The following is a 20,938-nucleotide window of genomic DNA, read 5'->3' on the forward strand; positions in this document are numbered from 1 at the left end:
CAAAAGGGAAGTCAGGGGAATTTGTGAGGCAAGGGAAATGAGCCCCATTACAGGGACTTACCCGTTGACCCTGGGGAAAAGCCACTGAGGTCTTCAGTAGTGCAGGTGTCATGTGTCACTTGCAAGCCTCAGTCCTGCATATTTCCAATGAGCTGGAGCCTGCCTAAGCTGCTGCTTCCTGTACCTGCCCAGACCTCAGCCAGACCGACCAGAGCCCCAGCTGTGAGTAGAACTGCTAATTGTGCTCAGACTTGCTGCTGCCTTGGGAGGAAACTGACCCCACAGTTGTTCTTCTTGGAGTGACCTTTCCAAGTGACTGGGAGCTGCTTTTGTGAAAGTTCATTATTCTTCTGCCACAATGAGAGCTGAGGACTAGGTGCCAGTTTCACACAGGGAATTAGGTGATTCACTGTCACATTAAAAGCCCAAATCCAACCTCTGGATCTTCCAGTCCCTCATTCAGCTTGGTGAGTGCCCTGTGTACTGAACAATTGAGAAAGAGGAGGGCAGCACCTGTCCTGTCCTCCATCTGTAAGCAAGGGCTGGATTAGGTGCCTAGTTCCAGGGAAGGGATTATGTGAAAGCCCCCAGGAGAAACATGCATTTCTTTCTGGTGCAGGTGGACACCTGACTTTCTGGGTGTTTTTTATCAGCTCCTTTACACAACTGCCCACACATAGTAGCTGTGTTTGGGGTCCCATTTTGAGGCATCCAGCACTTCCTCTGCATTTTAGCAGGATCCTGGGCCCCTAACTTGAAGCACTGGATTCCACTAAGCTGCAGGGCACTTAAAGGGAAGGTATTGCAGTGGTAAAGTCCTTTTGTGGCTCTAGCCCTCAGTTCCCTGCATCTCATCCCACATCCTGCCAGAGCTGTGCAAGTGTTCTCATCTGTGCATCCCAGTAGACTGGGCTGTGATCTCCCAAAAGGGACCCAGGTTTCCTCAGCCAGGCAGCTGGCTGGACCAGCCAATGCTCTTACACCTCCCTGTAGAGCACCTCCTGCTGGCAGATGTATGGACTGCAGTAACTGAGCTCCCTTTCCCAACTACAAGCATCTTCTTGCTGTAAAACCTCCTACTGCAAGTGATTGGGGTTGTAATTGCCCTGCAGGCAATGCATACACTATCAAGCAGCCAGATGTTTCCCCAGGTTCAAGCTTCTGTGTTATTGTGTAGGGGGAGATCCTGATTACCGTTTCTGCATATGAGCTCCCCACATGGAGGCTGGATAGTCCTGGGGAAATCTGCTATTGGGTAGGGGATAGAGGGAAGCAGGACATCTGCCTGAACCCAGCTGAGGCTTCCTGCTCCAACAAAGATAACTCCATAAGGGCATGTCCAGTGAGGGAAGTGGAAACTCCTAGACCCTGGAGAAAGACCACTGGGCTCTTCAATACTTCAGGTGCATGCACCATCTGACAGTCCCAATGTTGTGAACTTCCCAGAGAGCTGTGCACTGTAGTGGTTCCAGGGCTTTTAGCTTCCTGCATTGCGGTCACACCATATGGTACCTGTTCAGCATGCACAACCCCTGGAGCACATGCTACCATGCTGTATCAGCAAGGAATCATACATGTCACAGAGGACAACACTTGTCCAAGCTGCATTGTTTTTTTCTTGCTCTACTTGGCATCTTGCCTGTATCTGGCTCCATCTACTATATGGCAGCCTTGTACTCTTTCAGTGACTCAGGGCCTCCTTGCTCTGTGCGAGAGGACAGGGAAGGTCATTTGGAGGATGTCCCCTCCCTTCTGCCCCAGTGCTCAGAGTAGTGCACCCCCCAAATCCAAGCAGAACCAATGTCAACAGGAAGGGGCACTGGGCTGCCAAGTTGGCCCTGCCTCTGCATCACTGTGCTGGGGCACTGGGGTCCTTCTCTCTTCTCTTCTCTGCCAGGTGAGGAGTTGGTCCTCTCAACATCGCCCAGCCCTGGAGCTGCAGTTCTCCTTGGCCAAGGCCAGGAGGCAATGTCTACAGCAACAGCATTGGTCTCTCATCCAGCAGGAACGCCTGAAACTGGAGGGGGAGCTAGCAGGAAAGCAGGAGGTGAGTGAATCCTAGCCCCTGGTGATAAGGCAAGAAGCCAAGAGCAGTGACCAGTGGGAGCAAGCAAGGTTGAGACAGCAGTTTGTGGAGGGGTAGTACTCTGTGATTAGCTGAGAGCTCTGAAATAATACCAAGGAACTCTGCCCCTCCTGGTACTTCAGAAACTGGGAAACTGAGAAGCAAAACTATGGGCCCTTCTGTCTCCAAATCAGAAACTGTGCTCAGGGGACAGCGGACTCCAAGGAAACTAGGAGGAAATGGAGGCTTGGGGCTGGGGGGCATGGGCAGATGGGATAAGTCCTTGGGAAGGACAGACAAAGAAGCATTATTAGTGAGAGATACCTGAAAGTGCTTCTGGAAGGATGGGACTGAGGTGGGGAAGAGCAGGCAGTTTGGGGAGCAGTCCTTGTGGTTTGAAGCATCTGCTGCCTAAACCCTTTCCCTCCCACGTGCTCTGCATGTGCCACTTCAAACATGGTGTCCTCCTCTGCCAGATTGGTTAGCACCTTCCACTGCTGGGCAGTACAGGAAGTGAACAGAAGAGATCATGGGAAAAGGCCAGAGCAAGAGTCCAGCAGGGAAGTCTTCCCTAAACCATGTCTGCAAGGAAGATGCAGTACCTGGGTGTTGCAGAGGTCTACATGGATGGACAGCTGAATTCAGAACCCAGTATAGCTGAGGAAAAGGACCTTGGAGTCACTGTAGCTAGTTCTCTAAAAATGTCAGCTCAATGTACAGTGGTGACCAAAAATGCCAGTAAAATGCTGGGCATCATTAAAGGAACTGAAAACAAAATAGAAAATGTCATTCTGCCATTTTACAAGTCCTTGGTGCACCCACACAATTGAATACTATCTGCAGATCTGGTTCCCACATCTCAAAAAGGATGTAGTAGAATTAGACAAAGTACAAAAAAGGGCACCTAAGATGATCAGGGGTATGGAACACTATAAAGGCTAGGACTCCTCAGTTTGGAAAGCAGAAGGCTGAGGCAGGCATATGATAGTGGCCTATAAAATCATGAAGGGTGCGGACCACGTGAACAGGGAACTGTTCACCAAGTCCCAGAGTACTTAGAACTAGGGTGCACCCTCTGAAATTAGTAGGTGACAAGAAAAAGTACTTTTTTATGCAACACATAATTAACTTATGGAATTCATTACCACAGGAGATGGTAGCACAGCCAGGTTCAAAAAGGGACTAGATAAATTCATGGATGAGAGTCTATTAATGGCTATCAAACAGAAGGATTGGAGATGTTTCCTCTGGCATCTCTATATCTGGCTCAACACTCTGTACAGTATACAGAGTAGACTATAGACTCTGTATACTGTAGTCTATAGTCTACAGTACTATAGACTAGTAGATCTATAGTATCTACTCCTGCCACTGTTGGAGATGGGCTACTGGGCTAGATAGCCCATTGGTCTGCCCCAGTATGGCACTTCTTATATCTTTTATGACAGACAGATGGCTGGACAGACAGTTGCCCCTTGTTTAGCCCGCTGCACTTATTAGCGATGAGACCTGATAGACCATGTAACCAGGTAGCACAGCCAGGCGATGACCAGACACAGGGCTGAGGCAGCAGGTTCACACTGCATGTGCTGTCCAGGTGGTGTTGGGAGGGGGCCTCCTCCGCTGCTGGGAAGGTGACTGACAGATCTATTCCCTTTGGCTCCAGCTCTCTCCCTCTGAGCAGGAAGCTCTGAGCATGCAGAAGGAAAAGGCCATACTGGCACTGCAACTAGAAGCACTGCGGCAGGAACAGGCTGAAGCAGAGAAGGACCTCGAGGCGCTGTACCAGCAGCACAGATGGGAAGTGGAGGCTCAGAAACAGCACATCCTGCAGGTCACCAAAGGGTTAAGCTGCCATTGGCCATGTGCCCAGACACCAGGTGTTACATACCTGAGGTGGAGAAGGGGGGTGGGGAGAGTGGGAGGGTCAGGAATTGGGGCTCACAGCAGCTGGCTTCAGATGGAAACTAATCCCTGTCACCAAATCAGCTCTTACTGCCAGCTCCCCCATGGTGACAAGCCAGGGCCTGAGGTGCGTGGATGGATTATGAGAGACAGCAGCCCCTCTGGGTAGGGTAAGGGCACATGGGGCAGGTTGGTGAGCACAGACAGATGATATCAGCCCATCGTCCCCTAGGATCTGTTCTGACAAGCTCTTGCAGCAGTGTGAAGAGGTGAGTCAGCTGGTATGGTGCAAGCTTTCACTGTTAATAAAGTAATCAACTTGAAGATCTGAAAGCAGCTGCAGCGGGAAGGAACTAGCACCAGAGGCAGAGCAAGGGGCTGGCAGTGCTGCCATACAGGAGACCATGGGATGCTCTTGTAATGCCTATACCAGCAACACCAATGAACAGCAGCACCATCCCCTTCCTGGCCCCTAAACAGGACTTCAAACCAAACCTCCCCCAGTCACCAGTCAGTGCTGCTGGAGCAGGGAAAGCAGTCATTCCTGGTAATCTGGGGACAGCCTAGACCAGATAAACCTCAGTCACTTCCACCTGGGCAATAGCTCCCTTGACATTGCTCCTCTCAAGGACTGGACCAGGCTGAGTGCTGTCCTGAATAGGAACACAAAATGTTTGCAAGGCAGGTTGTACCCCAAAACCATGTCAACTGCAGCTCATGCCTGGCAAAGGACCCTCAGTGCTGCTGCCCTTTGCTGGTTTGTAGCTGAGCGGCAGGTCTGAGTTGCAGTATGGTAAAGGGCCCCACTGGGTCTCTCTGCAGGTGTTTCGGGCCTATCGAAACCTCTTTGAGGAACGTACAGATGCTCTGGATCAACGGTACCAGAAATTGCTGAGGGAATGCCTACAGGATGCAATCCACCTCTCTGCACAAAACCAGCAACTTCGGGCACACAACCAGCTGCACTACACCGACAGAGCCACACAGACAGACTGAGACTCCAGCCAGGCCAGAGCACCAGCCTGCTATTGGGTGCAGGAGCTCTCTGCCTAATGGGGATGGGGCATTGAAGGCCATCAGCAAGCAGGGAGAGGGTGGGGCTGAGTGCCTGGCATTGCAGGGAAGAAGTACTTGTCATGCAGGCAGTGCTTTGGGCACAGCCTTTCCAAGAGCCCCAGCAGGATGCTATGGTTCTTCATCAGATTTAACACCATGTAGCCAGAATGTCCTCCCTGCACCTGCTGAGTGGGGGGCTGATGGCAGATGAGCCCTGGGAGTTATAGACAGAGCAGGCAGCAGGTGCATGAATTTGTAGTGAAACACTGCACTGGCCACACACACAAGGCTGGGGGACTAGAGCCATAGTTGCTCTGTAAAGCTACAGCTGCCATTAGCTTCCAGAACATAGGTATGATGGACTCCTTCCCTCAGCATTAGGACAAGAGTGTACAAGGGCCTGGACCTGCTGTAGAGCTTGCAACCTGCAGCAGCTGCCACCAGCAATCCCTGCTCAGTTCAGTCTTCACATACTGTGAAGACACAATCCACAGCAGCAGCGAAGAGAAGCAGCTCCCCCATTCCTGCTTGCAGGTCAGAGAGCAGAGGAAGCTATGCCAATCAGTGCCTGCTCTGGAGCTGAGGAACTTTATCCTCCAGTAAGGGTCAGAAGCAGAGGCCAACATGATCCTTCTAGGGCAGCACTAAGCGTCTGAAGAAGCTGATGTTCAGAGGTCCCATAGACCAAAAACTCTTACTGGCAGCCCCTTTAGTCTGACTCTTGAGAGCAGGAAAAGAACCTTAAGACACCCACAGCCCTTCTTCACTCAGGATGCTGTGAAAGCACATGCTACTGGGGCACAATCCCCAGGCTACACTTGCCATAGCACCCAGTTCAGTGAAACAGGTGGGAAACACCCCTAGAAGAGCTGTGGTACAAACAGGAGCTGAGGGGCTTAAACCCTGGGTTATTGCAGGATTTCACCCAGGTGAGCCAGCTCTACAATAGCAAAAGTGAATCCAGAGCCCAGGTACCTAAGAGATGAGAAATCTTACCCCAAATGAGCTAAGTGGCTATAGCATAGGACAGGGCCCATAATACCCAGCAGTGAGAAAGCAAGCTATAGCCTTCTAGCAGTTCACACCTATGGGACCAGCAACTGGGGTCTCCTCTCCTTCCCAGGTAGGGTGTTGAAGGCCTCTGCCATGGGTCAAACCACACAGCCAGGTGGGCTGCTTTCTTACTGGTTCATTCCCACTTTGGATTCAGACATCCAAGGTGCAGGCATCAGAGCAACAGCCTGTTATGCACATGTACTACAGCACTGCAGGGAATGGGCACACAGCGGCAGGTCGCAGCTCTGGGAATAGCCACAGGAAGCACATAAACATGTTCTATCAATCTGACCCAGAGCAAGGATTCTCTCTGCAAAGGGAAAGCTGAAAGGAAAGGGTTAAATAGCCTTCCTCCTCTCCATGGCTTTATGCTGGGACCCCAGGGATCACACCCCACAGGAATACCAAGCACATTTGAAACAACCTGGGAAATCAAAACACAGGGGACCCAATCAGATCAGAACCTAAAGGCAGGTTTGTGTTCCCTCCGTGGGATACCACAGCCTACGCACTGTTGGGTTCATATTCATACAGGTGCTGAGCTCTACTGAACAAGCTCCCTCCTCCTACCCTGTCAAGCTGAGTGAAGGGCCCCATGATATCACCATTAGAGCCACTACAGACTCATGCATGGTCCAAACCAAACTGGCCAGTCTCCTTCTTGGCAAAAGGACAGTTATGAGATTCACGCAGGCCTGGTGATCCATAAACTTTAATAACTGAACCAGAGCAGGCTTTGCTGATTGGTGCATTGGAGAAATGGTCATCAAACCACATCCAACCAAAGTTCATGCAAGTCCAGATACAATCCCATCATTTCTAAAACAGGCTAGGAGCTGTGCTCTCAGAACAATACCCCTCTGCAGAGGTGCACCGTAAGAGGGCCCCCCAGAAGCCCACAGGTCTTGTACTAATCAGAGGTGTGAAGCAGGAGCACCCCCTCCCTGGCCTCAGCCCCTCCTTGCAAGCATGGGATTGGCACAAAGGGAGATTAGCAATTCAGCTTGAGAGAGGAGGTAGCTGCCCAGTAGTAGAGTCTAGCCTGCATGTACAGAGAGATCACCCTGCAGCAGTCAGGATACACACTGCTGGGGTTGCCTGAGCTGGCAGGAGTGCAGAGCAGACAGATGCCACCCTATAGGGCAGCACCTCTCTAGTTCTGCAAGCTGACAGGTTAAACTCCTACAGCCTAGTCAGGCCAAAAGTGCAGGAGAAAAGCAGCACAAGGCCAGAGGGCCAGCACAAGTTTCCTTCCTAGCCTCAGAAAGAGGCTGTGCTCCTGGGTGAGGAGAAAGCAGCAGCATTAGGCCCACCTCAAAGGCACCTGAACCCCACTCACCACAGAGACCACTGTTGAGCTCTGGTACAAATAAAGGCACCAAGTAAAGCCCCCACCCCCGCCAAGCTGGCTGCTCAGGACCCTGCTCCAGCAAGGGCAGAGCACAGAGCTTCCTGCCTCGGCTTCAGTTGTAGTCATAGACTAGGAGGCTGGCAGGGATAGAAAGAGAGATTTTCAAGGGGATATATCCCCAGCAACAGACACAGACTGACAATTCCAGTGCCCAGACTGAGACACCAAAATACAGCTGGACCATAGGTACTGAGCAGAGACAGAGGCCAGACCATGGAATGGGAAGGGAACTGCCATGGCCACTGCTACACCTACTCTGTGACAACACAATTCATTCTCCAGGACTGCCAAGCTACCCCTCCCCCAGCACTGCACAAGCTCCCAGCTGATTCTGAATCGGGCCTGGGCATTTGCTAAGGATTCCTGCCATTCTGGAAGATTCCCACCCTCTCCCAAAGAACACGGCTTTTCTCTGGCCTCCACAGCAGCTCCCATGAGACACTAAAAATGAGAACTCTGCTAACAAGTTCTGTCGAGCATTTTTGTTATAAAGACATAGATTTATAGCCAAATAAAGAGTGGCAGCAGAAAAGTCAGAACTCAGCTACTTAAGAGAACAGTGTGGTACTAGCAAGATTCCTGCCCTGGTGGGGTCCCAGGTATCAAGGAGTCTAATAAAGACTAACACCTGAGTCTTCCAAAGTGCACATGCTTGGTGTAGATGGCGAGTGTATGCACACGTAAGGCTGAAACCCCAGATCTACACCAAACCAGGAGCTGGTTGCTCCAATGGGACCTCCTTGTGACACATTGGCAGAAGTCACCAGCAACAGAAGAGACAAAGAGGCAGTTCTTTGGTGCTCCGTCACAAAAGCAGGATGTAGGATGGGAGGGGTCTGGGCAACCAGCCACCACACACTGCAGCAACACAAGGCTCCAGGTTCTGCTTCAGAGTAAAAACTGAGCAGACTGCAAAGGATGTTACATCCTTTCAAAGGCACTTTGAGTCTGTCATGCATGGGAGCCATCAAGGTCCAGAGCATTGTGAAGGCAACAGCACAGCCCAGGGGCAGAGAAGGCAGCACACAACACTTAAGTGGAGGCCTTCTATATGACCCTGGGAATAGTGCTGTCAGTGGTCAGGAAAAGAGTCAGCGCTCTCCTGAGAGAGGGCGTGGGGATGGGAGCATAGGCAAAGAGAGAAGAAAGGTGGAGGGAGGGGGGCATTTAGAGCATCCATCAATCTGCCGTTTCTGTCCCACTACTATAGTCTTCACTAGGAAGCTCTCTTACCTGTCTCCTAAAAGGGAATCTACAAAGTGAAGGGATGAGGAGGAAATCAACAGGGAGTTGAAGACCTAACATATCATGGCATCAAGTCCCATGTCTGCAAACTACAGAGCAATGAGCAGTTTCCCTCCTCTTCCTCCTAGCATCGATCTCTGCATGGGAATGATCTAATTCCTGGCTGTGCATGCACTAGCTATGGACAAGCTTCCTTTGTCATGACAATTAATGTTTGGCTGCAGGCAAAACATCCCCCATGCTCTCTTCCCCACCCCTCAGAGAAAGTGGTTCTGAGTAGGATCCATCCTCTAGGTAGACAGACCAAAGTAAAGTATGTGTTTGCTGTATAAAAAGGAGATACAGGACCACATGTAGTTACATCCCCTCAGAACGGCCCAGACTTGCTCAGATGTTGCCTCAACACCCAGCTGTATCTTGCAAGACAGGGAGATACAGCTTATGTGGCTCCATAGTACAAGTGAACAGCCAACCCAATTAACAGGACAGCGAGGAAGAAAAAGGTGGTGAGCTGCAGGTTAAAGAGTACAACAGACAGCAGGGCATTCACCAGTATGGAGCAGGAGATCACGAAGAGCCTGGTAATATTACTGCTGTGCTTCATGACTGCAGACATGATCAAACCATTCAGAGCCTGGGTGACAATGATTACCAGCACCCAGGATGAGAAGCCCTCCAGGAATCCAGTCCCCCTGCTGCTCAAGAGATGGACAACCACATTTAGCAGGACTCCAAAGGAATAAAGAAACAAGTTCTGGAGGTTCAGAGGCAGGTCTTGGGTTTTCAGAATGACTTCAGTATAAACAGCAGACAAGCCAGATATCAGGCAGTACATGGAGATCAGCAGCAAGCCAAGGACAGTGATGTGCAGCTGCATCCTGGAGGTGCTGGTGGGGTGCTGCAAATCCTGGAGACCTCCGTAGGTGTAGCTCACCCCCGCAGCTGTTAGCAGGAAGAGGGCCAGCCACTTGCGCAGAGAGAGCCTTTGGTGCAGGAACAAGCTATAAAGGAGAGCGGTGCTGCCAATCTTCAAGTTACTTAAGACCTGGTAGGTGCTAGGATCCATAAAGAGCTGCATGTGAACCACAAGGTTGTTGTTAGCAGCATATAATAGTGCAGAGAGGGCAAAGGGGGCGGTGTGATTCCATGAAACAGATCGTCCCAGTAGTTTTCGATCCCAAATCAGCAAAAAGAGTAAGGAGAGTACTAGCTTGGTCAGCTCAATAAGGACCACAACAGATGAGGAGCTGAATGGGATCTTCCCATCCACTTTGCACAGAGTCAATAGGGGAGCATGAGCGCCATAGATAGCTACAGACAGGATCAGCATCAGACCCCACAGCACTCTCCTGAGCCTCCCAGTGGCAGGGTGGAGGAGAGAGCCAGTTGCACTAACATTAGCAATAACCATCCTCATGAAAGAATGCAGCAAAGAGCAAAGGATAGCACTGAACCCTTTTCCAGGTCAGGGCCTCAATAGAGGCCAGATCAACCTAAGGTGCAAACATACTTAAAAAAAATAAAATAAAAATCAAATCATCTACCAGCAGGGAGATGCAATGAATGCCACATATTAATAGATGTATGATTAGGAAGACAGTGAACTATTCATAACAGCAAGGAACATGGAGAGGAACATGTTTGCACTTTGTTAAGGAAGGAAGCAGAGGTCTTGCTACAAAGTGGCACAAAATAGGTTTCCTGGAACCAAAATGTGGAAAAATATGCATATGGCAAGTGAAATGATCTGACACATGCCCTTTCACTACACCAGGGTAAAAGCAGGTTGATATATTATTACGAGAAAGGCAGCTGTCCACATTCAGATTTTGACACATGAAAGTCCTGAACAGTGTAAAATAGTGACTGGCATTTGCATGTTATTCTGATTACAACATGTTATTAATCAGACCTGCTGATTTCACACTGATCTGGTATTGAATTTGTTTTCCAAAGGAGATAAATGATGTATATAGCTGCTATCCTGGGAGGCCTGTAGCATCCTTTTATTGTCAATTGTCTAGCATGTCTAAAATGAGAAGAGCCGTTTCTGGAGTGCACCTCTGCCCAAAGGCTTCCCCTTTAATCTGGTCCTTTCTTCATCGAGCTGATATAGTCTCGGATTGTCTTTTCAACATTGGGAATGGCATAGTTTTGAGCTGTGTATATTCCAGTGCAAGTCCCAACCACAAATCCAAGGACTGCAGAAGAGCGGAGTTTGGCTACAACGTAACCTGCCAGGAAGCCTTTGAGAAATGGAGATGCCAGCAAAGATCCATTCTGCAGAGAAAGAGATAAGAAAGGAATAAAACAACCTTTTGGACAAAACCATTATGTAGCACAGAAGAGCTGAAATGCGTTCTTTTTCCCCCCACCAGATTCCCCCAAATGTAGGGATGGTGTAATGTTATTAACATAGGAAAGATAACATTTCTGCCAAAAAAGACGCATTAAGGAATACTACATTTCACTTGCTAGGAGCTACTCTGAAAGAATGGGGATACATTCTCTCTCTTGGGAAATGATACAACAGCCTATTCATCATTATTTGGAAGGTTAAAGGCTAAAGCATTAAGGAACTCTGACTTTACCTGTCCCACTCCAGCATGCACTTCATCTTCAACTCTTCGCTGTAAGCTTTCCAACTGATTCTTCAAAAAAGCTAGATCCTTCAGCTTTGGTAACGAGTCCTATGTAGTGGAAACAAAGACTCGACATTGTATATTTAGGCTTGGCAGGATTGGATTTTTATTGCTAAACATTGATAAAGGTTGATTTCACCTCACACTTACAGCACCACACAAAAAAAAAAATATATTTCTATTGGTAATAATAAAAATGTATAGCAAGGGGATGCAAGGAAAAAAAATCTGGGATGGGGGCAAGGAAATCTGGGATAGGGGGCAGCACCCACATGCACGTGTGTGAACACACAGACACATGCAGCCACTGCAGGAGCTGGGGCCCATGACAGCAAGGCGTGCTGGGGAGGATGGGAAGGGGGTTGGTTGGCTGCTGAGGAGTCACAAGTTCTGCGTGGAGGGGCAGGGCTGTTGGCAGCCGGAAGCCCAGTGCCTCTGGCCACTCACTCTGCTCAGGAACCAGCCTGGGATCAACTGCCAAACTCCCACCGAGCTCAGCCCCTGCATGCCTGGGGTAGGGGTTCCCCCAGGGCCCAGCTGCTGCCTCTGCACCAACCAGTGAGGCAGGAGGCAAAGATTGTCAAGGGGCCGGGCCAGCCCCCAGCTAGTGCCCACTAGGCAGGTCTTGCCCCCTCAGGGGTTGCAGGGAGCTGCTTCCTACCTGGGCTGGGCAGCCACTGCCTCTCAACATAGCACAGCTCAGGGAATTCAGCAGCATTCGACAGCCAGGAGTCCCCTGACAAACCTTGTGCCGCAGGCAGCTGCAGCCGGCAGCCCCTAGCCCAGCCCCTGCCCCCACACCCTACTCTGGCCTCCACTCTCACAGCCTGGTATAAATGTACTACCAAATGAACAGCATGATTTAGAGCAGATATGCTTTATTGATTTATGGATATTTACTTTTTATATTTTGACGTGATTTTAGAAAGCTTGTAACAGTGTACTGTCATTACTAAATTATCTGTCCCCCCATACCCTTAATTTTGTACAATTTAAATGGAAAATTTAAATTGATAAAAATTGAAATAAATGTTTAAAATAAACATCAATTTTAGCCCTCAAAATTGTTAAAAAACAGGAACTGAATTCTGTCAAGACTATGTATATTGCATACAAATATGCAATTCTGCAATTTAATTACAGGCAGTAAGATTCCTTTAGCTCAGAAAATGACTCTTTAGTCAAGTAATTAAGCCACAAACCAGGAGGGATAGCAAATGATAAGCAATTAGTGATATTAGCCAATAAGGCAGACGTATCCAATTCCAGCCATATTTTAGTTACAGATAATTTTTACTCTAACAGGGTTAAAAAAAGTAAGGTTACCCCAGGTGGGTACGCACAGGGATCATGCGTTTAACATATCCGCTGTTAATGAACTCAGCTTCAGTCATTCAAATTCTAAGGAAGCTCAGACCAAGTCGAAGGGGCGTCCGAGTGCAATTTTGAGAGGGATTGAAACAATATGACCTGCCACTTACGGGCATATGGGCACACAAGCTCAATAACTGGCACAGAAGTAAGGTTACACAAGGAAGTCACAGGCTGAAAACAGCATTATAAAATCCAAGGCTCAGAAGCTGATGGCTGCTTCAGAGCGCTGAGGAAAGCCAGGTCAGCCGCTGCAGCTACAGGAAACAGGGGGTGAGGAAAGATACAACCCCACAGGAAGCTTGGCCCAGCTTTGCTGTAACCCGGAGGAGAGGCCAGTCAGCCATGCGATGCCAAAGAATAGCACTTCCACCTGCAATGACAGGTCGCAGCGAGGGGCCAACCCCAGGGGCACGTCCGGCACAACCCCGTTTTCAGAAGAAACTGCTGTGCTGTCGCAAGCGACAGACCGTTCGAGGGGCCTGGGGAGCGCCGGGCCCGGCCCGACGGGCGAGGCAGAGCGGGGCCAGCCCCCCAGAGGTCGAGAAGCCTCCCGCGGCGCAGGACGGCTGCTGCTTCCTCGCGCACGCAGCGACGGCCCGGCCGGGGGCGGGGCAGCCCAGCCGCAGCGGCACGGCCCGAGCGGGGGAGCCCGCGGCCGTAGCCCCGAGTGCCCGAGACGGGAGCGGCCCCGGGGGCCAGGCCGGGCGGACCTCGCAGAGGCTCGGCCTGCCCCGCTGCCCGGACTCGTCCGACGCCCGATACAGCACGGCCTAGCCCCGGCCGCGAACGCGAAGAGAAACGGCTCGCCGCCCGCTTCTGCTCACCTTATCATCCGCCATCTTCCTGCCACGGCCGCCCCGCCCCCTCCGCAGCAGCGCGGACACGCATTGGCCCGCATGGATCACGTGCCTGCCGCAGCCACGCGGCCGCCGCGGCAAAGGGCGGAAATGACGCGACCACTTCCGCGTGTCCTAGGGCTGGGGACTAGGGCAGCGCGTGTCCCAGGGCCGCGGACCGGGCGCTGTGCACATGGCTGCCCGCACAGCTGTGCGTGTTCTTCCGCCGCCCGAGCACGCTACCGCCCTACTGCGTGCCTCTGCCGTCTGACCCAGTCTAGGGTCACCCCAAAGCAGGGGCTCGCAGCCTAGGCCGGGCCCGGAGCCAGGGGCCCCTCCCAGGGCCGGAAGTGTGGCGGCAGCGGAAGTGGTGGCAGTTGCCACATTTCCAAGCTCCTGTGGCTTCATCAGCCCCAGCCAGGGATGGGCCCCTTTCCCCCTCCTCCCACGACCCAGGGATAGGGTAAGTGGTGTCCTAGCTGTGCCATTTGCACACAGCTGAGTTCAGGGCAGGCCACTTAAGAAAGGGAAGGAGGAGGATCCAGGGAACTACAAACTAGTCAGCCTCACCTCAATCTCTGGAAAAAATCATGGAGCAGGTCCTCAAGAAATCCATTTCAAAGCACTTGGAGGAGGAGAAGAAAGTGATCAGGAACTGCCAGCATGGATTCACCAAGGGCAACTCCATGTCTGACCAACCTGGTTGCCTTCTATGACGAGATGACTGGCTCTGTGGACACGGGGAAAGCTATAGGTTGACTTCAGCAAGGCTTTTAATACAGTCTCTCAACATTCTTCCAAACAAGTTAAGGACATATGGGTTGGATGAATGGACTGCAAGGTGGATAGAAAGTTGCCTGGATTGTCAGGCTCAACAGAATAGTGATTAGCAGTTTGATGTCTAGTTGGTACCTGGTATGAAGTGGAATGCCCCAAGGGTCAGTCCTGGGGCTGGTTTTGTTCAGTATCTTTATTGACAAGCGGGAAGATTGGATGCAGGGTACCCTCAGCAAGTTCACAGATGATACCAAGTTGTGGGGAGTAGTAGATACACTGGAGGTTAGAACCAGGATTCAGAGTGACCTAGACGAATTGGAGGGTTGGGCCAAAAAGAAATCTCATTAGGTTCAACAAGGACAAATGCAAAGTCCTGCACTTAAGATGGAACAATTCCATGCACTAGTACAGGCTTGGGACCAACTGGCTAAGCAGCAGGTCTGCAGAAAAGTACCTGGGGGTTACAGTGGACAAGAAGTTGAATATAAGCCAACACTGCCCTTGTTTCCAAGAAGGCTAACAGCATAATGGGTTGCATTAGTAGGAGCATTGCCAGCAGATAGAGGGAAGTAATTAGTCCCCTCTATTTAGCACTGGTGAGGCCACATCTGGAGTACTGTGTCCAGTTTTGGGCCCCCCGCTACATTAAGGGCATGGACAAATTGAAGAGAGTCCAGCTGAGGGCAGTGAAAATGGTTAGGGGGCTGGGACACATGACTTCTGAGGCAAGGCTGGGGGACCTGGACTTACTTAGTCTACAGAAGAAAAGACTGAGGAGGGATTCAATAGCATCCTTTAGCTATCTGAAGGGTGGTTCCAAAGAGGATGGAGCTAGGCTGTTCTCAGTGGTGCATATGATGAAATGGAACAGTGGTCTCAAGTTGTAGCAAGGGAGGTTTAAGTTGGATATTAGGAGAAACTCTCTCACTAGGAGGGTGGTGAAGCACTGGAATGGGTTACCTAGACAGGCAGTGAAATCTCCATCCTTGGAGGTTTTTAAGGCCAGACTTGACAAAGCCCTGGCTGGAATGATCTAGCTGGAGATGGTCCTGCCTTGAGGAAGAGGTTGGACTAGATGACCACCGGAAGCCCTTTCCAACCCTAATTTTCTATGATTCTGTTTTCCACACAGCTGGATTGGGCACAGACTCGGTTGGTACTACATGCCAGACAGCTCACTGACTAGACTGAGCCCATGGAAGGACCTGGCACCAATCATCTGGCTGGTGGGCTGAGACGGTTGGGTACCATTATCCTAAAGTAACCATCACTGCAGTCTCCCTTCCATAGTTACTAGCACCTCCAGTGGTTGAATCAGGAGATTTGGTACCTGGTGTCTTTGGATTCTGTTTACCTTCTGACCTTGCACTGTGCCTTACAATTTCACTTTACCCTGTAAAACTGATAATGCCACTTCCCTCATAGGCTAAATACAGATCTGTGCTTTCCATCTGAAAAAAACAGGATGTTGAATGACACCTGAATGTCACCTGGGGTGACTAGAGTCTCAAACATCAGAAACACCTGGTCTACTTAGGGGTAACACTGGACTGTACACGTAGTTACAAAAATACATATTAAATCCCAAAGCCTAGGTGAACACGAAACAACATTCTGTATAAGCTCACAAATTCCAAGTGGGGAACACATCCATCCACCCTTATGGTTTTTTGTCTTCTACCATATCACTGACCACATCACCAAAATTAGCTAGAACTACCTTCTGCAAAAAGAGTAGGAGAAACTAGGTGACAAAGCTGTTGAATGGAGCTGGTGAGGAATTACCCCCAGTGAGGAGTCAGCATCAGGCTCTAATTACAAATGGTACACACGACGGAGCCTGAACAGATTGAGAGCGGGTCTTGACAGATGCAACTCTCTCCTGAAATCATGGGGCCTCTACACAACTGACCAATGTGTTTGTCAGGAGAAGCAAACCATGAACCATCTGAGAAGCCCTGCAGCACCATGATGCACCTCGTGAGATTTGGCAATGCCAACATCAAAAGCAGCGGCCTGTGCAGAATATTGGTAACAGACCATATAGAAAGGTTGGATTGGAGACATGACAAAGAAGAATGATCATCTCATTTAGGGTCAGGAATGAATATGAGTTTTTACCTTCCTCTGTAATGTGGGGTATGGTCCTTTTCTTTGGATCTTCTGAGAATAAATAAACCAACTACTTTTATGTCATTGCAGTGGCAGGATACTGGCAGTGTCCTTATCGCCCCTGTTTTCAGTTATTTTATAAGGCAGGGTTTCAAACTCTTTGTGCCCCAGGCCAGATCCAGTCTGGGGCATGAGGGAAGTGGCAATGGTGGCAGCAATTCCAGCTCTGACCCAGGGTACACAGCAGTGGCTCCAGGCCCCATCATGTACCCCTGTCAGAGCCAAAGCTGGTGCCAATGCATGCCCCAGATCAGAGCTAGAGCTGCTGCTGCCACAATGCCTCATGCTGCACCAGTAGCTCTAGTTCTGACTCCAGCATGGGGCACACTGGGAGGCAGTGCTGCAGCAGTGGGGACAGGCGTATCAGCCCCCATTTACCCTCCTGCAGCTGATTGCTATGTCCAGTAGGCTTAAGCAGTCCAGATTCTGCAATAGGCCACACTTACTCCCACAGCCCAGCCAGGCCCCCAACTTCTGGTGGCCCACTGGTAGTCTGCCAGACTAGATCCAGCCCACATATATGGCCAGATCCAGTGTTCCATATCCCTGTTAAAAGGCATTGTTGGCGTTTTGGGTATAGTGATTTGTAGTTGTATGGGAGGGTTTGAAGTGATGATTACAAGGATTTCTTGGGTAAATGGTTGCATGCAAATGAAAGAGATTCGACCCAATGGCCCAGGAGGCTCCTTCCAGTCCTATGTTGCTTTTTAAAACTTTATTAATGAATCCAACATCAAATAACAGGTTTAATATTTTAAAATGTATCCAATCCCCTAAAACAGGGGTGGGCAATTATTTTGGGCAGAGGGCTGCTTACTGAGTTTCAGCAAGCCATCAAGGAACACATGACAGGCAGCCCAGGGTAGATTAATATTTTCTAAAATTTTTTAGGGGCCCCGCAGGCCGGATAGAATGGCTTGGGGGCCGCATCTGGTCCCTGGTCTGCATTTTGCCCACCCCTGCCCTAAAATATACAAAGAGACAGATACTCTTCTATCAACAGTGCTACCATATCCTTAACCAATGTCCACAGAAGTCTTGTGTTCGTTTCTTCTCTTCCTTTCAGTATCTGTGTAGTGGGGTCCACTGCTGGGGCAGCTAAGGCACGCCCTAGCAGCCTCCTGGGTCCCACCTTGCTTAACCCCTCTGGTACCCTGTTGTCTCATCTGCCACACCTTGATGTTATGACTGGACAGGGAGGCTGCTCCTAAAGAGCAGGGGGGTTTTGCCTCAAATTTTAGGCCCTTGTCTGGGCTGAGGCCCTCTGGCCTCGGCCCACTTTACTTGGCCTTTTCACTCAAGATCCACTGTCCCAGGACCCTAACTTCCTGGGCCCCAGCTTCCAGCCATGGGCTCTAGGCCACTCAGCTGCTGGTCTCACGCTTACAGGCTCTTGGCCCTTTGGCCCCAGCCGATAGTAGTGCTTACCTTACTACTTGCAGTCTCCAAGTTTCTTGGGGCTTATGACTGGGCCTTGGCCCTCTTGCCCCACCCCCTCTGCAGGGCTTTGGGACCCAGGGTGCCCCTAGTGGCCTCAGTGGCCTCCTCTTCCTCTACACCTACAATCTGTACAGCTACAATCAGTCCAACTTTAACCCCAATGAAAAATATGAGCATCTGTATCAGAAAGCCCCTTTTCCTCTTGCCTGCAGTTGCTCTCCCTTCCTTGGATATGTTTTTCCTCTTCTACCTTTTCTTCCTTCCTCTTTCTTTCACTTTAAGATAAGGAATTGTGTTTTGAAATTTGTGTGTGTGCATTTTGTATCTCCCCTTGTATTTTGGTATTTTTATCTTTGTGCGCCATGGCATTACTTTTGTAGCTTATATTTTATACTCCTCACCTTTTAACTTTCAACTAAATGTGTTTAGTTTCATAAGTAAGTTATACATTGTAACAATGTTAACAAGGGCAGGAATCAAACTGCCCTTCCCTGTATCAGGCTGGCCCCTGAAAGAGCGAGTGAATCAGTGATTGAATGTGTAACACGGTAGCAGGCAGCAATTAAAACCTAAGGAAACTGCAGATCAACCAAGGGAAGAACTCAATAGAAGACAATGTAACAACCGGGAAATATCTAAACGTCACTGATCAAGGGCTAGAAGCCCTGGCCTGAGTTAATCAACGCCGGGGACCAACTTCTGGGCTGAATATCTCCAGATCGACTGCTCCCAGAGCCCTATTCAAAATTCATCAACAGACTCCCAAACCTGCACGTACATGCGGACGACCCCTGGGGCTGACAGATGCCATCCAGTAGCCACTGAGGGGGAAGTCCCACGAGGGTCAACGACCCCTGGATTGGGCAAACATGAAAACTGGGGAGTCACCAAAGTCTGCCAAGGACAGATAAAAAGCAGTGAAAAGTGACCCTCAGGGGCACCCTCTTGATCTCCAACTTGACCAGCACCCGACCTGTCCAGCCAGAAGGACCAGCTGGTGACCCCCTTCTGGAAGATAACACCACGCTGAAAGAAGCTTCAACGACAGACTCCAGCGCCTGTGGGATAGGTATACCTGACTCTTGTAGCTTGCTACTGTGTGTGTGTGTGTGTGTGTGTGTAAGTGATGAGTACCCCTGAAACTTTTATAGGTTTTTTTATACTTTGGGAACAGCTGTATGTTTTGAAAAAGTATTTTATCTAACCAAGGGCATACAGTAGGGTGTTTAGGCTGGGGGAGATCGCTTGTTGCCTAGTTGCTTAATTGCTGGCCTTGCTAGAGGGAAAGCCATATCAGCAAGGTCCCTAAGGGGTTGGAAAGGGGGGTTACTGGCTAAGCTTGCTGAATAACAGGTGCCATATCAGCAAATTACACTGTCATGAAGGCAAGTTCAAACTGACTAGGGAGGGGTCTGTAGCTAGGGTGAAGTGCGCATGGACTAAAAGGGGCAACCTATAGTAACTGCATAACGTGTAAGGCTAGAAGAGGCTATATAAGGCTAATGCCCACTTGGGTGGGTGTGCTTGCTTTGCAAACGATTGCCAAGCACCGCTTTCTGCGCAGAAATAAAGATTAAGTTGGATCCTTCACCCCTGTGTGTTTATTGGCACAAGCGCACCGGGCACGAACTCACTGTCCTTTGGGGACAACAGAAGGACCAGCCCCAAGGTTTATGATTTAACTCATTACAGTGTTTCAATCCACCTAATAAACCAGAATTTTAAGGATCCCGAGTTGGACATTTGTAGCCAACACATCCACTCCAAAAGGTTCCCCCAACTCTGAGTCAATATCACACCATGGTAACACTACAACACAAGGTCAAAATACTTAGCTTGACTGCCCAGTGGTGCAGTGACTCCCTGCAGTCCAGAGTCCTTCCTCCCTGGCCAGTCAGGTCCCTCCTCCCAGAGCTCTGCTCCTTGCAGCGTGAAGGGCCAGACTGTCTGCCTTGCCTCAGGCCCTGGGCCTGTATATGCCTGTAAGCCCCTCTTCTTCTGGTTATGTGGCTTCCCAGCCACACAGGGGTTTCTCCTTTGCCTAATGGCTGGCCTGTGTTCTTCAGCTGCAACCCTCGCACAGCAGGCCTGCTTCACTCTCTCCTTAAAGTGGCAAGAGCCTCTGGCTCCCCACCAACATCACATGAAAAGTGTAAGTGTAGCCTTCAGATGCCTGAGGAAACAAGTGTTTGAAGATCATAACATCAGATTTGACACCAAAATCATGGTTTATCAGGCAGTTGTGATTCCCACCTTACTCTACAGAGCTGAGATGTGTGTAGTGTACAGAAGACACCTCAAAATCATTGGAGAAATACCTGCTGCTCAACACTGCCTGCGGAAGATCCTTCAAATCCAACAGCAAAATAGATGCACCAACATTAGTGTCCCCTCACAAACAAACCCCATGAACACTGAAGTGATGATCATCCAACATCAACTTTGCTGGGCTGGCCTCATCATCCGGATGTCTGACTCCAGACTCCTGAAGCAAGTCTTATTCTCCTGGCTCAGTCAAGGTGTATGGTCAGGAGGAGGGCAGAGAAAGTGCTTCAAGGATGTCCTCAGCAGCTTGAAAAAAATGCAACATTGACATCAACTCATGGAAGATTATCGCCCAGGAGCATCCCAAATGGAGAAAGAGGCTGCTGCAAGGATCTTAGTACTTTGAAACTTTACAAAGACAATAGGTGACAGAAAAGCAGAAGAGGTAGAAACAGCATGTTGTGGATGAAATCAAGAATCTGGTACCATGCACCCCACACAGAAACATATGCCTGAGTTCCAGTGGAGTCTTTTGATCCTGGATCAGCCTCATCAGCGATCTTCCAACTCACAGATAGGACCATCATGGAAGACAATCATTCTTGACTGCAAGGGATTGCTGAAGATGCAACACAATAGGCCTGTGTGTTTCATATGTGTAAACAATATTTTCTCAAATTCAGTAAGATTTCTA

At 49.8% G+C, this 20,938-nt stretch overlaps 3 protein-coding genes and 1 long non-coding RNA gene across 5 annotated transcripts in view; 2 read left to right on the top strand and 2 right to left on the bottom strand.

Annotated features, from left to right (window-relative positions):
* Positions 1 to 5,724, top strand: part of LOC109283071 (uncharacterized) — a 35,391-nt gene extending 29,667 nt beyond the window's left edge. The window contains exons 15-17 of the mRNA XM_059733392.1: positions 1,898 to 2,047; positions 3,732 to 3,899; positions 4,793 to 5,724. Coding sequence (XP_059589375.1) covers positions 1,898 to 2,047; positions 3,732 to 3,899; positions 4,793 to 4,966 — 492 coding nt within the window. The 3' untranslated portion in view covers positions 4,967 to 5,724. The remainder of the gene's footprint in view (positions 1 to 1,897; positions 2,048 to 3,731; positions 3,900 to 4,792) is intronic.
* Positions 5,725 to 6,778: 1,054 nt separating this feature from the next.
* Positions 6,779 to 10,420, bottom strand: LOC132243288 (probable UDP-sugar transporter protein SLC35A4). The gene has a single exon (XM_059733393.1). The coding sequence runs from the start codon at positions 10,153 to 10,155 to the stop codon at positions 9,178 to 9,180; it is 978 nt and encodes a 325-aa protein (XP_059589376.1). The 5' UTR covers positions 10,156 to 10,420; the 3' UTR covers positions 6,779 to 9,177.
* A 94-nt stretch (positions 10,421 to 10,514) lies between these two features.
* LOC102571935 (SLC35A4 upstream open reading frame protein) lies at positions 10,515 to 13,685 on the bottom strand. Of its 2 annotated transcripts, none has more exons than XM_014606571.3 (3): positions 13,579 to 13,685; positions 11,330 to 11,428; positions 10,515 to 11,018 (listed from the first exon to the last, which is right to left on the bottom strand). In XM_014606571.3, exons 1-3 carry the CDS (start codon positions 13,591 to 13,593, stop codon positions 10,821 to 10,823), a joined length of 312 nt encoding a protein of 103 aa, XP_014462057.3. In that variant the 5' UTR covers positions 13,594 to 13,685; the 3' UTR covers positions 10,515 to 10,820. The 2 variants fall into 2 exon arrangements, with proteins under 2 accessions (XP_014462057.3, XP_059589377.1); XM_059733394.1 differs by lacking the exon at positions 13,579 to 13,685 and adding an exon at positions 12,724 to 13,093.
* A 4-nt stretch (positions 13,686 to 13,689) lies between these two features.
* LOC109283072 (uncharacterized) lies at positions 13,690 to 19,569 on the top strand. The gene is made up of 2 exons (XR_002090097.2): positions 13,690 to 14,053; positions 15,500 to 19,569. It is a non-coding gene; the product is annotated as an uncharacterized LOC109283072 (long non-coding RNA).
* Positions 19,570 to 20,938: the final 1,369 nt, after the last annotated feature.

Source organism: Alligator mississippiensis, chromosome 9 (assembly GCF_030867095.1).
Source record: "Alligator mississippiensis isolate rAllMis1 chromosome 9, rAllMis1, whole genome shotgun sequence".
Taxonomy (NCBI): Eukaryota; Metazoa; Chordata; order Crocodylia; family Alligatoridae; genus Alligator; species Alligator mississippiensis.

Bases quoted from the DNA above. Each gene is read 5' to 3' on its own strand.
- LOC102571935 (XM_059733394.1), bottom strand. From the start codon at position 12,774: ATGACTGAAGCTGAGTTCATTAACAGCGGATATGTTAAACGCATGATC. The intron at 11,429-12,723 runs GTGCGTACCCAC...TCCACTACATAG, and splicing joins ATGTTAAACGCATGATCCCT to GACTCGTTACCAAAGCTGAA. The intron at 11,019-11,329 runs GTAAAGTCAGAG...CTTTCTCTGCAG, and splicing joins TGCATGCTGGAGTGGGACAG to AATGGATCTTTGCTGGCATC.
- LOC132243288 (XM_059733393.1), bottom strand. From the start codon at position 10,155: ATGAGGATGGTTATTGCTAATGTTAGTGCAACTGGCTCTCTCCTCCAC.